Source organism: Podarcis muralis, chromosome 13, assembly GCF_964188315.1.
Source record: "Podarcis muralis chromosome 13, rPodMur119.hap1.1, whole genome shotgun sequence".
Taxonomy (NCBI): Eukaryota; Metazoa; Chordata; class Lepidosauria; order Squamata; family Lacertidae; genus Podarcis; species Podarcis muralis.
The window spans coordinates 29,908,560-29,924,474 of record NC_135667.1 but is presented as its reverse complement, the minus strand read 5'-3'; the positions used below and the strand labels follow the sequence as shown (position 1 = coordinate 29,924,474).

Below are 15,915 nucleotides of genomic sequence, written 5' to 3'. Positions count from 1 at the left end.
CTGATTCACACTGAATGCGGGCAGGTGCCCTTCTTGTACTGAGCAGTGCGAATTTGTTAGAAACGGAGAAAACAGCTTTATTCAGATTCACGACATGCTATTAAGGCATCATTAAAATGAGGAGCAGCTGTTAAACACCGAGATGCGATTGTTACATGTCATTAGGACTGAAGCAGATTAAAGGCTGTCGACTCAAATCTTTATGGGTGCAGAAGGAGTCAAACACACGCTTATCGTTTTGCAAACACATGTAGGTGCGCTGATCAGCACACAGCTCTCTCATCATCTTCAGGATGTTTATCCAGAAGAAGGGAGGAGGGAGAAGCCTCTTCTCAATAACTAAATGTGTTTTGACTTGCTAGCCTTCCTCAGCAGCGTAACTCGAGAGGTGTACACAAATCACAGCAGAGCAAATCATCTTATCTTGCAGGCTCACAAATATCCGTTCGCTCCCTTGACAGAACAGCGCTTACGGCAAACCAGATGTCTTAATTGCAAGCGCATATCGCAGTTCAACGTGCCACAGCCCACCTGGGCACTCGTGGCACATGTTTTGAGCCACAGGCTCGCCACACTGCAGTTTGGGCTTCAAGATGCATGTTGCCAGCTGCTTTCACTGTGGTTGCCTGGGCAATGGCCCTCGGCCTGCAGCTGAGGGAGAGGAACGGGCCAGAGCGAAAGAGGCACTAGATTGCTGTGGCTTCTACTCATCTTGCCAATGTTGCCACTTGCTCACCCTCTGGTAGAAATAGGCCAATCTGTCAATTTCTCACTGTTTCTCATTTTTACAATCTTAAGAAGAAGAAGAAGAAGAGGAGGAGGAGGAGGAGGAGGAGGAGGAGGAGTTTGGATTTGATATCCCGCTCTATCAGTACCCGAAGGAGTCTCAAAGCGGCTAACATTCTCCTTTCCCTTCCTCCCCCACAACAAACACTCTGTGAGGTGAGTTACAGATAGGTAGCCGTGTTGGTCTGCCATAGTCAAAACAAAACAAATTCCTTCCAGTAGCACCTTAAAGACCAACTAAGTTAGTTCTTGGTATGAGCTTACGTGTGCATGCACACTTCTTCAGATACACTGAAACAGAAGTTGCCAGATCCTTCTATATAGTGAGAAGGTGGGGAGGGGTATTACTCAGAAGGTTGGTCAACAGGCTCATCACAGCTATCTGCCAATCACCCATTCCCACCACCCTTCTGAGTAATACCCCTCCCCACCTTCTCACTATATAGAAGGATCTGGCAACTTCTGTTTCAGTGTATCTGAAGAAGTGTGCATGCACACGAAAGCTCATACCAAGGACTAACTTAGTTGGTCTTTAAGGTGCTACTGGAAGGAATTTTTTTTGTTTTGTCTGTGAGGTGAGTGGGGCTGAGAGACTTCAGAGAAGTGTGACTGGCCCAAGGTCACCCAGCAGCTGCCTGTGGAGGAGCGGGGAAGCGAACCCAGTTCCCCAGATTACGGACTACCGCTCTTAACCACTACACCACACTGGCTCTCATCTTAAGGACAGTTCTTCACTTTTCCACATCATTTTGCTTTTCCACTTCAGCATTTTAGAGCAAAGGAATCCAAATATACGCATCTTTGTTCCCAAATTACCAAATAATGGGGAAATAGAATTGCACAGTTTTCATATCTTTCAAAGGCACTTGTAAAGTTACTCCCCTCTATGGGTTGACAGTGGCGCAGGGAGAGCTGGACTTTGACCAGATTGTCCCATTTTTCTCAGTTTCTCTCTTTTTCTTTTTTTCTTTTTTGGAATCTTACATTCAGTTCTGTACATTTTTGACATCAATTTTCATTTTTTTTTAAAAGACCTCATGAAAATTCGTCAGCGTTGTAGTGCCAACTTATCATAATATAAGCATCTTTGTATGAATCCACCCCCAATATACACATTTGTGCAAAGCAATTTCCCCTAATATAATGCATTTGTGGGGGGGGGGTTCACTAATATAAATGCATTTCTGTGCTCAGCTATATGCAATTTACTTGGCTGCAGTTTCGCATCGCAAAATTCGGAGAAGTATGAATTTAAAAGGATGCCGTGTTTCAGTTTGCCATCTTTCTTTCCCTCAGTTGTACTTTCTGCCAAATATCTTTGTGCAGCCCATTTTCACATTATCAAATGGGGAGCTGCTGATAAGAAAGTGCCATTTCTAGCTCTCCAAAATGCCCCCCCAAAATGCAAACAAATATCTCAGTCCCACAGATAGCCGCAAACCCTCGAAAACCACTTGATTATTGTTCAGCTAGGAAATGCCATCCAAACCACTAAGCAATGTGATCATTATTTATCAGTGCACAAGAGAATACATTTAGGGGAAAGGAGAAAAACTGCACTGAAGTGAAGGTTTTGCAAAATAACAATAGGGTTTGGTTCAATTCCAAGTGCATTGGGACCAGAGGGTGAACCAAAAAGAATAATGTTTACTGGGGGATTGAACATTTTAAAAGCCAAAGAGATGCAAAAGAGGAAATTTGATTGCTTTGTTCTTCTATATGAATGGTGTTCTCAGAGAAGTGCTACTAAATCATTATTAGTACCCTGTGATCCATATGTGAATTGACTTGCCCTCTTCTTAATCACACATTAAAGAGAAATTCTTGAGCTTGCTAGTGTGAATTTATAAATCCAATCAGCTCCTGGGACTTGCAAAGACAGGCTATATAACAAATTAAGTTCTCAGATCAAAGTGGGGGTTTTTTAATTTTAAAAAAACAATAATCCAAGAAGCAATTAATAAATCAAGCAATTGGCAACTTTGAACCAAACCATGACAAGCTATCTGAGATCCGTTTTTCTACTAGATTAAAACAGTATACAAAAGAACCCTCCCAAATTTAAGAGTTTAGTGCTTGTTTCGTTGATACATGTCGCTTTGCTTGGCGTCCTCTTTCAGTTGAGAGAGATTTTGCCTGGGGGCTTGAAATGTTGAAGAGAACGCAATATAATAACCAAACTTAAAAGAGAAAGAGGAGGTGGAGAGAAAAAGCCGAAAAAGGGTTTGCTCATCACAATTTCAAAGATAAAAAGGAAAGCAAAACATGTTTTGGCTCCATTCCATCTGGGATTCTGGCATAATATAATAACCCAAGGATACACACTTCTGCAGAGTTGGACCTGGTAACATTTTTTTTTAATTAGACAGAACAATTATCTAATTATGAAGGCATTGACTTGGCAAAAGGATGCGCCGTGCCAGGACGGGGCGGAAACACACAGCTAACACCGCATATAAGCCTTAAAAGCCCACCTACTCAACACACTCTTTCTAATCCGCTTGCCTTGCTTGTTTCACGGGACAGAACCTTCCTCTTGCTCAGACACCATGGCTCTCTCTGTCCACAGTGGCTCTTCCCGACAGCTCTCCTCGTACAGTGTTGGTGGAGGGGGTGGCGGGGGGTCTGTCAGACTGTCTAGCGGCATAGGGTTTAGCGGCGGCTCCAAATTTGCTGGAGGTTACTCAGCAGGTGGTTACGGAGGAGGAAGCCTGAGTGGAGGGTATGGAATGGGCTTGGGTGCAGGTCTGGGTGGTGGGTACGGAGGGGGCTTGGGTGGCGGTTTCGGGGGTGGCCTTGGCGGTGGCGGCGGTGGCTTTTCGAGCGGCTTTGTGAGCAGCATGGGTGGCATGGGCGGCGGCTTTGGGGGAGGGGATGGGGGTCTCCTGAGTGGCGACGAGAAGCAGACCATGCAGAATCTCAACGACCGCCTGGCGAACTATCTGGGCAAAGTCCACGCTCTGGAGGAGGCCAACACAGAGCTGGAGCGCAAGATCAAGGAATGGTACGCAAAGTACAGCACTCCGGACACCAGCCGAGACTACAGCAAATATTTTAGCATCATCGAAGATCTTCGGAACCAAGTAAGTGATCGGGGTACTTATGCAAAGTTTTCTGACTTGGGTCAATGCTTCGTCCACCAAGAACAACTTTCTGTGTTCCATATACAGTGGTACCTCTTAACCTGAGGTACCACTTTAGCTAATGGGGCCTCCTGCTGCTGCTGCGCCGCTGGAGCACGATTTCTGTTCTCATCCTGAAGCAAAGTTCTTAAACCGAGGTACTATTTCTCGGTTAGCGGAGTCTGTAACCTGAAGCGCCTGTAACCTGAGGTACCACTGTATAGGAAAATAGAAAGCTGCCTTATAATGATTCCAACCATTGATATATCTAACTCAGCATTGTCTACACTGGCTGGCAGCAGCTTTCCAGGTTTTTAGCCAGAGGACATTCCCAGCCCTACCTGGAGATGCTGGGATTCGAACCTGGGACTGTCTGCATGCAGAGCAGATTGCTCTACCCACTGAGCTACGGCTCCTCCCCATTAAGTCTCAGAGGGAGTATAGTCTGCAATATTCCTCATAGTCTGCAATATTTCATTGGTGAATTGTCCCCCTTAGGCATCTGAACGTTGCATGCGCTTTACTGGCAAGATCTTAATACCCTTCTCAGCAGAGCCTTAATCTCTGGATACGCGTCACTGTCCACATCCCTCCTATCACGTAATTAAATTTGCGAAGAAATTAAGCGAGTAGTAACCGATTATCATGAAAATTCATCAGCATCTTTGTGCTGATTTTGCCTAATATACACTTCCCTACAAAACGATTTCCCCTGATATAATGCATTTCTATGTGATTTTAACAAATGTGTGCATTTTTCGTCATGTTTTTCCCTACTGTATGCATTTTCGTGCACATCACGTGGCTGGAGAACCGCACTGAAAAATTCAATTAAGTGCAAAGTTTGAAGGACGGCTGTGTTTCAGTTTGCACCCTGCCTTGGAAAGTGCAGATTTGGTGGATTTGCCTTTAAATGTGGACTCAATCCAGTTTCTTCCCCCATCCCTAAAAAGGGGGGACATGGCAGAATGCATCAAATTACACATGATGAATTGGAAGTGGCTAGGAAGACTTCCCCCTCCACCATCATCACTTTTATAATACCTGGACCTGGAAGCTGAATGGTGAGGGATTCAGGAACAGAGAAAGAATTCCTTCGTACAACACACTGCTATCGCAATATGTGGCAAGTGTTGCCAACGGGGATGGTATTACATAGGGGGCTGGAGAAATTCATGGAGAAGAAGGCTATCAATGGCGAATATTCATGAAAGGTCTATGGTCATTGCCTGCACTCGCCAAGGCTGTGTGCCTCTGTATGCTGGTATCTGGGGAATCAGTAGGGAGAGTGTTGTTGCTCTCATGTCCTGCTTTGGGGCTTCCAGAGGCAGCTGGATAGCCACTATAGGAACAGAAGGCTAAACTAGACGAGCCTTTGGTCTCATCCCACAGGATTATTGTTGCATTCTTCCGGTTGCCTTTTGTGATTCCTCTTCCTTCTCCTCCCAATCTTCCTTTCTAAAAATGGTTTCAAAAGAAATGTCCGTGTCACTCCACTCTATGACCTTGGTGTAAAGTGTCCAAGAAGAGGAACTAGGGATGGTGGTGATGTTTGGTTGTTGTTTTTCCCTAAAAAGTACTGCAGCTATCTTTCCTATGTGTTCCTTACAGATTGTTAGACACACCATTGAGAATGCTGGGGTCGTTCTGCAAATCGACAATGCTCGGCTGGCTGCTGATGATTTCAAACTTAAGTAAGCATCAAATTCTAGGCAAGGGAAAGGAAGGAAACAGAAACACCAGCACCTCTGTTGTACACCTTGCGCCTGCCTCCTTCCCAGCTTTTTGAAGGCCAGCAGGAAGCAAGAAACCATAAATTGCCACAATTCTGAAATCTCATTCTTACGTTATCTTTGAAGGTATGAGAACGAATTGTTCCTGCACCAGAGTGTGGAGAGTGACATCAATGGCCTGAGGAGAGTCCTGGATGACTTGACCATGACTAGGTCCGACCTCGAGTTGCAGATCGAAGGCTTGAATGAGGAGCTTGCCTACCTCAAGAAGAATCATGAAGAGGTAGGTAGAAACATGCCTCTTAAACTGCTGTGCCGCATGGTAGCAAGAAGGAGAGATGCACTTTTAGCCTTGAATAGGGGTGTAAGAAGGCATCATTCCCAATTCCACCTTGCATTTGTCGCACACAGCACTGTTTCCTTTCTGCTGCAGTTCATCTTCCACCCCAAACTACATTATTCATCTCCTGATCCACCATGGTGGGATTATTAATTGACATAAATTGCATTGTCATTGTGTTATCCCACCATGTTCATTTCAATGCAAAGGAAAAACTATGCAAATTGGGCGTAATCAATTCCATATGATAGATGGATTTCCAACAAGTAAGAGAACATTGGCCATTTACACTCCCAGTTCTGTTTTCATTGGAATTCTCTGACACCCCGACCCTGGAAGCAAATAGTTTTAGCCTCACCAAGTCATATGGGAGAAACAGGGCCGACAACGCATATCTCACTCAACCCAGGCATGATGTGTGGGGCAGATCAGTGGCGAAAGGAAAACAGAGAGACAGAGCAAGAAGCTGTTCATCTAAAGGGAAGAAGAATGCCTTCTTATTTTGAAATCTTGCACTGTATTATTAGTGAAGATGGCAAAATAACATTAAAATAAACAAATGTATTGCTTCGAGGTGGTTAGAAATATATGCAGTGCTGACCGGATTTACCAAAGGGAGTTGGGGAAAGGCTCTCCTAATATTTTTATTTTTAAGACAAGGAAAATTCCAAAATCTCAGGTGCATCTGCCACCTAGCGGTCAAATGAGCTCACACTGAGACAGAGACAATTCAGAATGCATTAAAAGTGGTCTCAGACTGCTACCATATGGGAAAGTTTGTTTGCTTTCAGGGTATGGCTGCCATGAGTCCAGGTTTTCCCAGACACATCTGGGAATTGGACTGTCAAAATGGTGTCTGGGTGGATTTTTGCCAAATTGGCAAAATATCCAGGAAAACCCGAACGTATGGCAACTAGGGTGATTTTTTTAAGAAAAATGCTTTAAAAATCCAAAAATTTTACATGTTCCCTCCAAAAGCTCAACTTTTGGGAATATGTCAACCCTACTTTCAGAGCCAGCCCTACAGTTAGGCAGAGTGAGGCAACTTGTGGGGCGAATAGCAGCAGCATCCCTACCCCTGTTGTTCCTCTGAGCCATTCACCTCTGTTAGATGACAGAGCTGTGGATGCACATGACCTGTTCTGCTAAACTAGCCTGCTGCCTCCACTGTGGTGGAGGATACTATTCCATCACCAGGGATTGTTGCCTTTTCATGGTCTGGCTCATGCTACATGCTGCTAAAAACCCACTGGGCTTCTCTTGCAGGAACTGATGAGCTTCCGAGGGATAACCAGCGGAGACGTCAACGTCGAAATGGACGCCGCTCCCGGAATTGACCTGACCAAGCTACTGAACGAGATGAGATCCCAGTATGAGGAGCTTGCGGACAAGAACAGGAGAGAGGCAGAAGAGCAGTTCAACAAGCAGGCAAGGATGGTTCTGAACTCCGCCTAAAACCTTAGGCGATGGCACGGTTATCGAGCCCACTTAATACTTCTTCTCCTTGGTCCTCCAGGTTGGAGCTCTGAGGCAGGAGATATCGGCCAACGTGGACCAGCTGAGCACGGGCAAGAGTGAAGTTACGGATCTGAGGCGCACGCTGCAAGGCCTGGAACTGGAACTGCAGGCTCAGCTTGCCATGGTAAGTGGATCACAGCAGCAGGAGGAGTTTTTTCAGAGGGTTTGTGCTACAGCTGTGTACATTAGGCTGCTTTCAAGATCTCTCCCGTGGTAAGGAGGTAAGTCATAGGATCATAGAGTTGGAAGGGACCCAAAGAGTCCATGGATGCACCCACACTCCCCCCTCCTAGAACAGCAGTACATTATAATGCTCAGTTTACTGGAGTCGCTTGATAGGCACAGAATAGATGCCCAAAGAATTATTTCAACTTGAACTGCAACAAAACTGAACTGCAAGCTTTCGCTTTCCGTTAGAAACGCAAGCAATCCTGCAAAAAGCATCATCGTTTGTGGGAATTCGGAATCCCATCTAAGAGAAGAAGCAGTCGGACTCTTTTCCTCATCCATCTATATGCTACTATTATCCAGACTCTCGTTATCACTTTGCAAGGGGGTGGAGCCTATAAATTTTCATGGCATTCCAGCGAGTGACATTATCGCTCCTGCTGGGGGTGGGGGGAGTCCCAAAGCTGCATTCCCCCTGTTTTCCCCATCCACCGCACCTCTGAAATATTGTGTTGTGTTCTTTAGAACCGGGCGTGCCAATTCCCATGTAGTGAGAGACGCCACCGTTTGGCACCGTAGCTTGTTTTGCAAGCCTTCCAGCAAATACTGGAATGGTATTTCAGCACTCCTGCTGAGCTGATCCATATATTGAGTCATCCCAAAGCGATAATGAGCCATCATCACGTCAACATGTGTAGGAGGAAAAGGAGAACGTTCGTCAGAGGAGTCACCTGGTTCAGAATGCTGCAGAACAGTTGCCAACAGCAGAAGAGTTTGAACCTGATATCCCGCATTTCACTCCCCTTAAGGAGTCTCAAAGCAGCTAACAATCTCCTTTCCCTTCCCTCCCCCACAACAAACACTGTGTGAGGTGAGTGAGGCTGAGAGACTTCAGAGAAGTGTGACTAGCCCAAGGTCACCCAGCAGCTGCATGTGGAGGAGTGGGGAAGCGAACCCAGTTCACCAGATTACGAGTCCACCACTCTTAACCACTACACCACACTGGCTCTCAGCAGGGAGACCCTGTCTGCATAGTGACGCCTCTGCTCAGAGGTCTGGACTGGTTGTCCATCTGCTACCAGGCCAAGTTCAAGGTTTTAGCCCTTAGCAGCATATATGCCCACTCAGTCGCTTCAATCTGCAGAACTGACACGGTTACAGGTGCCACATATAATACCCATTCCGCAGTGGTAAGAAATTGATCTTTTAGTGTGGAACTTTGGAACTCCCTGCCTATTGATGCCAGACAGGTGTCTTCTCTGTATTCTTTCTGTGACTATGCTTAGGCAAAGCTATCCAGGCATGTAGAAGTTACATGTGTTTTATCTCTGTCTAGCTGTTGTTGGTTTCAAACAACTTTTAAAAGTTTTAAAATACTTGGGGGGGGGGTTAGCAGTTTTTATCAAGAAGTTCAATGTTTTATTTCATCTTTTTGTAAGCCACTTAGATGTTTTCTTGCCATTGCATTTGGGGTGCTTTGCGCGACGTCTGCAGGAAATGTAATCTAGATGCAAGAAGGGGGGGGCACATAATTTGGGTTATGTCTGCAGTTTACTTAGACTTCCATCCTATACCCATTTATGTGAGAGTAAGCCCCATTGAACCTAATGGGATCTACCTCTGAGCAAATGTGTCTGGGGTTGCTGTGTTAGTCTTATAAATCTGCTGGCCTGTGTTAAAAAGATACAGAAGCACAAAGCATCCAGTGTGGTGTAGTGGTTAAGAGCGGTAGACTTGTAATCTGGTGAACTGGGTTTGCTTCCCCGCTCCTCCACATGCAGCTGCTGGGTGACCTTGGGCTAGTCACACTTCTCTGACGTCTCTCAGCCCCACTCACCTCACACAGTGTTTGTTGTGGGGGAGGAAGGGAAAGGAGAATGTTAGCCACTTTGAGACTCCTTCGGGTAGTGATAAAGAGAGATATCAAATCCAAACTCTTCTTCTTCTCTTGGCTTTTGAATCATTCCAAAGAAGCAGAGTTCTCACAGGGCTGTTTCAAGTGGAAGTCACTGCGTGAGTGGAAGGACTTCCGCTTGCACAACAGAACTTCCCCTCCCTTTCCTCCCCATATTTTCACCCTGCACATCCTCCCAATCTGTTCTGGGGGTGTCCCCAACCCTCCAGAGCAGAGTTTGCAGGGGGGCAATGCAGGAGAAGAGATAGCAGAAATTCCACCACACAAACAGACGTCATTCCGCTTCCCCAATGACTTTGGTGGATATAACATTATGCTATTTATTGGATTCAACCCATGGGAGTGTTTAGAATAATCATTTTCTTTGCTGGAACTTCATCTCTGTTAATTTTGCTGCATTTTTACGCCCTTTTCTTTCTTCCTTCCTCTGCACCTTCGGAACAGAAACAATCCCTGGAAGGCACTTTGGCGGAAACAGAACGAAATTACTGCGACCAGCTTGCGCAATTACAGGGTCAGATCGCTGGCTTAGAGGAACAACTTCTGCAGATTCGGTCTGAGATGGAGAACCAGAATGCAGAATACCAGCAGCTGTTAGGCATCAAGACACGCCTGGAGAAGGAGATAGAGACCTACCGCCGCCTACTGGACGGAGAAGGGGGGTAAGCGTTAGACATGACAGATAGCCAGATCTGACTCAGAACCAATTATGAGGCCCTGTAGATCTGACCAAAGGACAGTAGCTTCATAATAGCAATTTTCATAATATGGATGCATTCACTTCTACTGTACTGAATGGGAAACCTGCCATTTGTTAAATTAGACCAGATTGCACTTGTATTTAGAAAGCTTGCAGAGCTGGAGGTGATTCTAAATATCTGCCTGTGCAAAATGCAGAGGAAAACCTACGTTGGTCAAAATTCGCACACCGACTTTCCATATTTGGTAGAATCAATGTGCGGGGTTGGAATCTGGATCGCACCTACTGGCCCCACCCTTCAAGCTCCATGAGTTGAATGGGAGGGCTGGTCTGCACAGAACCCACATACACAGTGCATTGAAGACAGTGCCAGCCCATTCCAATCCTCCCTTCATGTACTGATTCTCATCTGCTTAGAGCTATAAAAATAAATGATCTCCATTACGCATCTGAGCTGATTATAGGAGCCAACTCCTAGGAGTCAAGGTCCCTTCACGGCCCCCCTAAAATATTCGAGGGGCCACCAAATTGATGGGTATTGCCATTCAAATGGTGTGTGCCCCCCACATATCATGACTGATTATGCAGGATGAGACTCTCCTGCCCCCCCCCCAATATTTTATTCAAGTTGGCACCCCTTGAGCTGATTATCATCACATTATATTACCTGACTGTAATAAATTGGTGGTCATGTTTACATTCTCTCTGAAAAATGATGCACAGTATACCACTAAAAAAAAACTTACATTTTTTTCCTTGACAGTGGTTTTGGGTCTTACGGATCTTCGAGCCACAGTAGTTCTATGAGTTACGGAGGCTCTGGCAAAGGTAATGACAGATATCTTTATATACATTAAAAATGCACAGCTGAAGGTCTGACTGCAAACTTCTCACCGATGCATAAAAGCACCCCCTCTTTCCCCGCCCGTTTCCCCCCTTGTGTCCCAAATTTCCTTGCCTGCCTCTTTCCCACATTTCAACAATACATCACCTCTCTTAGTCCCCCAAACTATGCAAGGCTTTTCCAGTTCGCTCTTAGCAAAGCAGGTGAACTACAGCCCTTTCTTGTGGGTCCATCTTTTCTTCAACTCTGTGTCCACAGCCCAAGCCAATGTCACATGGGGGACATCTATGGTCAGCAGTAACCATAGACCACAATGGCAAAACATGTGGCTGTCAGGGAGGGCCATCCAACCTGGGTGTAGCAGGAGGGAGGTGGCCACAGGCATAACCCCACTTCCCTGTTGATGTGTGACAGTGTCCATCAGTTACCTAGTCTTGGAGCCTCCCTGCTGACGCCAATGTTGCTGCCGCTTACCTAGATGGGGTTCAGGCAGTGCAAAAGCTAGTTCAGGGCTGCATTGTTCCGATCTGGTGCTCCTACAGGTGTGTCCACGTGGCTTCAACCACACAGCCCAACCCTGCTCCATCCCTCCATGCAAGCTGCAGTGACAACGGTGGCAGGAGGTCAACTTCCCCCCACCAAGAGCCTGCAAGGAGAAAGACAGTTGTGGAGAAGCAATTTGGGGAACAGAAAATGGGTGGGTAGGGAAAGTCATCTTGCACCTCAAATTCACTCCCATCAACCCACATTCTAGGGAATTGGCAGCAACCCAGTTTTCCCAGTTGAGGATGCAAAGTCAGGCCCTATCTTGGGTGCTTGATGATTATCTGCTTGTATAAAAATAGGAGCGTGAAAAGCAATCATGCAAAGCACGTCAAGGACCTGCTATGAAGCCTTGTTCAAACACTCTGTTTTAATTGTGCTTTCTTTCTTTAAAAAAATAATAATCCAGAGTCGACAAAAACAAGAATGGTTAAGACGATTGTGGAAGAAATGGTTGATGGCAGAGTCGTTTCGTCCCAGGTCAAATCAGTCGAAGAGAAGCCGACTAAATAACCATCAAGAATCCCTTTTTCCCATGTCATGGCAGAGCAGCAAGAAAGGAAGCCTTCAAGAGAAATCATTTCTTCTTTAGAAAAGCCTCTTTCTAGAAGCCCCTCACTTCTTTCCTCTCTTTTTTAAAACAAGTCATCAAAGCGCATTCTGAAATCTTGATTTCTTTTAGCTGTGGTAGTTCAATAAACCTTTTTTTACTGTTTGCATACCATACCTAGTTTCACGCGGTTCCAACATTCTCTTACTGAAGTCATGAAGGGCAGTAAGAAGCTCAGGGTTTTAATAGTGTGCATTAATTTTATCTACAAACAAGCACATGCAAGCATAGAGATGATCTCTGCACAGCCACCATGAGAGAGGCAACCCTTCCTCCTTGCCCAAGCAATAGTTCTCTCTGATCACTATTAACACCAAACTAATTAACATTAAGCACAAGGCTAGCCCTTAAGTGCAAGGGACGCGGGTGGCGCTGTGGCTAAAAGCCTCAGCGCCTAGGGCTTGCCGATCGAAAGGTCGGCGGTTCGAATCCCCGCGGCGGGGTGCGCTCCCGTTGCTCGGTCCCAACGCCTGCCAACCTAGCAGTTCGAAAGCACCCCCGGGTGCAAGTAGATAAATAGGGACCGCTTACTGGCAGGAAGGTAAACGGCGTTTCCGTGCGCTGCGCTGGCTTGCCAGATGCAGCTTGTCACGCTGGTCACGTGACCCGGAAGTGTCTGCAGACAGCGCTGGCCCCCGGCCTCTTGAGTGAGATGGGCGCACAACCCCAGAGTCTGTCAAGACTGGCCCGTACAGGCAGGGGTACCTTTACCTTAGCCCTTAAGTGCAGGGTTTTTCCTTTCTCTTGTAACACCAAAGGATCAAGATCACAATGGAAGTTGCAAAGAATTAAAGTCCCCTTAACCCCATGCCAGAGTCCCAATCTGGATTAAATCCTCATGCCTAGTATTGGTAATAGGGAAAATATTACATTTAAGGGCAAACCACGTGATTGAAATAGTGTGTAGTTTGGCCCTGTGGTGTCAACAGATACTTACTAATTCCTTCAGGTATCTGAAGAAGTGTGCATGCACGCGAAAGCTCATACCAAGAACTAACTTAGTTGGCCTTTAAGGTGCTACTGGAAGGAATATTTTTTTGTTTTGACTATGGCAGACCAACACGGCTACCTATCTGTAACTGTTACTAATTCCTTTAAATCCTTAGCTATGTTTGGCCCAAGACACAGGATCTATTGAGTATTTAAATTCAGGGAGAACTGAACAGGTGGCAGATATTTTGACAAGTAGCACACCCACAAGCCCATTTGTGCACTTGAGCATGTTCAGTACTGGTATGGAGTGGACAGGCCATTTTAGTAAAAGTAGAAGCAGACATCTAAAACATGGGTAGGCAAACTAAGGCCTGGGGGCCGGATCTGGCCCAATCGCCTTCTAAATCTGGCTCGCAGACAGTCCAGGAATCAGTGTGTTTTTACATGAGTAGCATGTGTGCTTTTATTAAAAATGCATCTCTGGTTTATTTGTGGGGCATAGGCATTCGTTCATATTTTTCCCCCAAAATATAATCTGGGCCCCCACAAGGTCTGAGGGACAGTGGACCAGCCCCCTGCTAAAACGTTTGCTGACCCCTGATCTAAAACATCCTGTAACACTGCATACTTAAATCACGAACACTTTCCAAGCCAAGCGGAAGCTTTGCAGAGTCTCTACAGCTGTTACTTGTGCACCATGTAATTGCTGCAAAGAGTGAACGGGAGAGCCGTCTCTGCAACGGGGGAGTCATGGAGACTAACACTTCACACTGCATGGTGTTCACAGTGACAAATGCCAGCATATGCATGGCAACCCCATCCACCATGACATAATTCCAATACAAAATAGTATTGAGCAGCCAAGCCTGTAATGCAAATTTCCATATTACTCGTTTCACCAAAGGGCATTGACGTTGCTGCTTGGCTTAGTAGCATATGCAGCACTAGGATGCCTCCACATCAATGGCTACTGGTCATGAGGGTGACGCTCTACGCACCTCTACAGTTGCTTCTGAATGCCAGTTGCCACAGGAGAAGAGAGTGCTCTCGTGCTTGGGTCTTGCTTGTGGGTTTCCCATAGGCATCTGTAGGAAGAGAATGGTGGGCTAGATGGGCCTTTGGGCTGACCTAGCAGGCTCCTTTTACATTTACGTATCAATAAAGTGTCACTTGGGGACGCAGGTGGCGCTGTGGGTAAAAGCCTCAGCGCCTAGGGCTTGCCGATCGAAAGGTCGGCGGCTCGAATCCCCGCGGCGGGGTGCGCTCCCGTTGCTCGGTCCCAGCGCCTGCCAACCTAGCAGTTCGAAAGCACCCCCGGGTGCAAGTAGATAAATAGGGACCGCTTACCAGCGGGAAGGTAAACGGCGTTCCGTGTGTTGCGCTGGCTCGCCAGATGCAGCTTGTCACGCTGGCCACGTGACCCGGAAGTGTCTCCGGACAGCGCTGGCCCCTGGCCTCTTGAGTGAGATGGGCGCACAACCCCACAGTCTGTCAAGACTGGCCCGTACGGGCAGGGGTACCTTTACCTTTACCTTTAAAGTGTCACTTAGCTATGTGGCACTCTGCAAAGACTAGAGACATGGAGATTGGAATCTGAAACAGACCCAGGGAGACAACAGAAGAAGGGAAGGTAGGAAGAGAAAATGTGATCATTTCAATTTCGCATGCATTGGCTTAGTTATAATGAAGCATCTTCCTCAAAAGCAATTGCCAAAGCAGCCGTTCTGTCATCTGTAAAAATCCTGGGCTTCCGGTAGCCACTGTTACAACACAGGTCACACCCAACTGTGGCCCTTTCTCTCTGGCGATCACCTGTAGCCAAGTAAGATTGTCTTCCATAAACACGGTTTTAACAGTGAGTCTGTAAGTGACTGTGGAGGCCAAGTCTGGATCCACACGTCCTTCCACAGTGGGGACATAGGTTTTTGGGCAGGAGCTGATCACGGTGTGGATTTGCCAAGCGTGCCTTCCTCTTAGCACATTTCTCCCTTGCGTCCTGAGTTCAAGCGTCTTCAAAGCCCATCACACCTTTGGTAAAGGCTGTTCTGCAACTGGAGCGCTCGCAGGCCAGTGTTTCCCAGTTGTCGGTATTCATACAACATTTTTTTTAGATTTGCCTTGAGAGAGTCTTTCAACCTCTTTTGTTGACCACCAGCATTACGCTTTCCATTTTTAAGTTTGGAATAGAGTAAAAGAAAGGGAAAGTGTCAGAAAGATATTTTTGCACAATCCCAAAAGGGTCTGGTGAAGGGCTTCCTAGGACATGTTTTTAAGGCATGAGAAAACAACAGAGAGCAAGACCACAGCTTGCTCTCCTTCCCCTAAAAGGTTGGGCAAGATGACCCTTGGGACCCCTTCCAACACTGCAATTCTATTCTTCAAATGAAATAATTGTGATGATGTGAACCAACATGTGCCTGTCGAAGGGATACAGTTAATTAGTGTTTATTGGCCCTGATCCAGAACAGGAGCAAAAGGCTGTTATCATAGTTAACATCTTCTGTTAATTATAACGAGCCAAAGTTCTCAGAAAAGGTGTCTGAGGGAGAGTTGGATCCTGCAAGTTTCCTTCTCGACAGGCAGAAAGAGAGGTCTGCATACAGAGGACAAGGCCCAGGGTCAGAGCCCTCCAAGGCAGCCATGGAAAGCTTGGCAGCTAGTGCTGATCCACCACCAGTGGTGCTCCAAGTGGGGAAGGGCCAG

At 46.4% G+C, this 15,915-nt stretch overlaps 1 protein-coding gene across 1 annotated transcript in view; it reads left to right on the top strand.

Moving 5' to 3' along the window:
* Positions 1-3,262: 3,262 nt before the first annotated feature.
* LOC114581896 (uncharacterized) overlaps positions 3,263-15,915 on the top strand; it is a 29,798-nt gene continuing 17,145 nt past the window's right edge. Inside the window, exons 1-8 of the mRNA XM_028702600.2 lie at positions 3,263-3,869; positions 5,520-5,602; positions 5,768-5,924; positions 7,248-7,409; positions 7,498-7,623; positions 10,027-10,244; positions 11,046-11,110; positions 12,079-12,180. Coding sequence (XP_028558433.2) covers positions 3,336-3,869; positions 5,520-5,602; positions 5,768-5,924; positions 7,248-7,409; positions 7,498-7,623; positions 10,027-10,244; positions 11,046-11,110; positions 12,079-12,180 — 1,447 coding nt within the window. The 5' untranslated portion in view covers positions 3,263-3,335. The remainder of the gene's footprint in view (positions 3,870-5,519; positions 5,603-5,767; positions 5,925-7,247; positions 7,410-7,497; positions 7,624-10,026; positions 10,245-11,045; positions 11,111-12,078; positions 12,181-15,915) is intronic.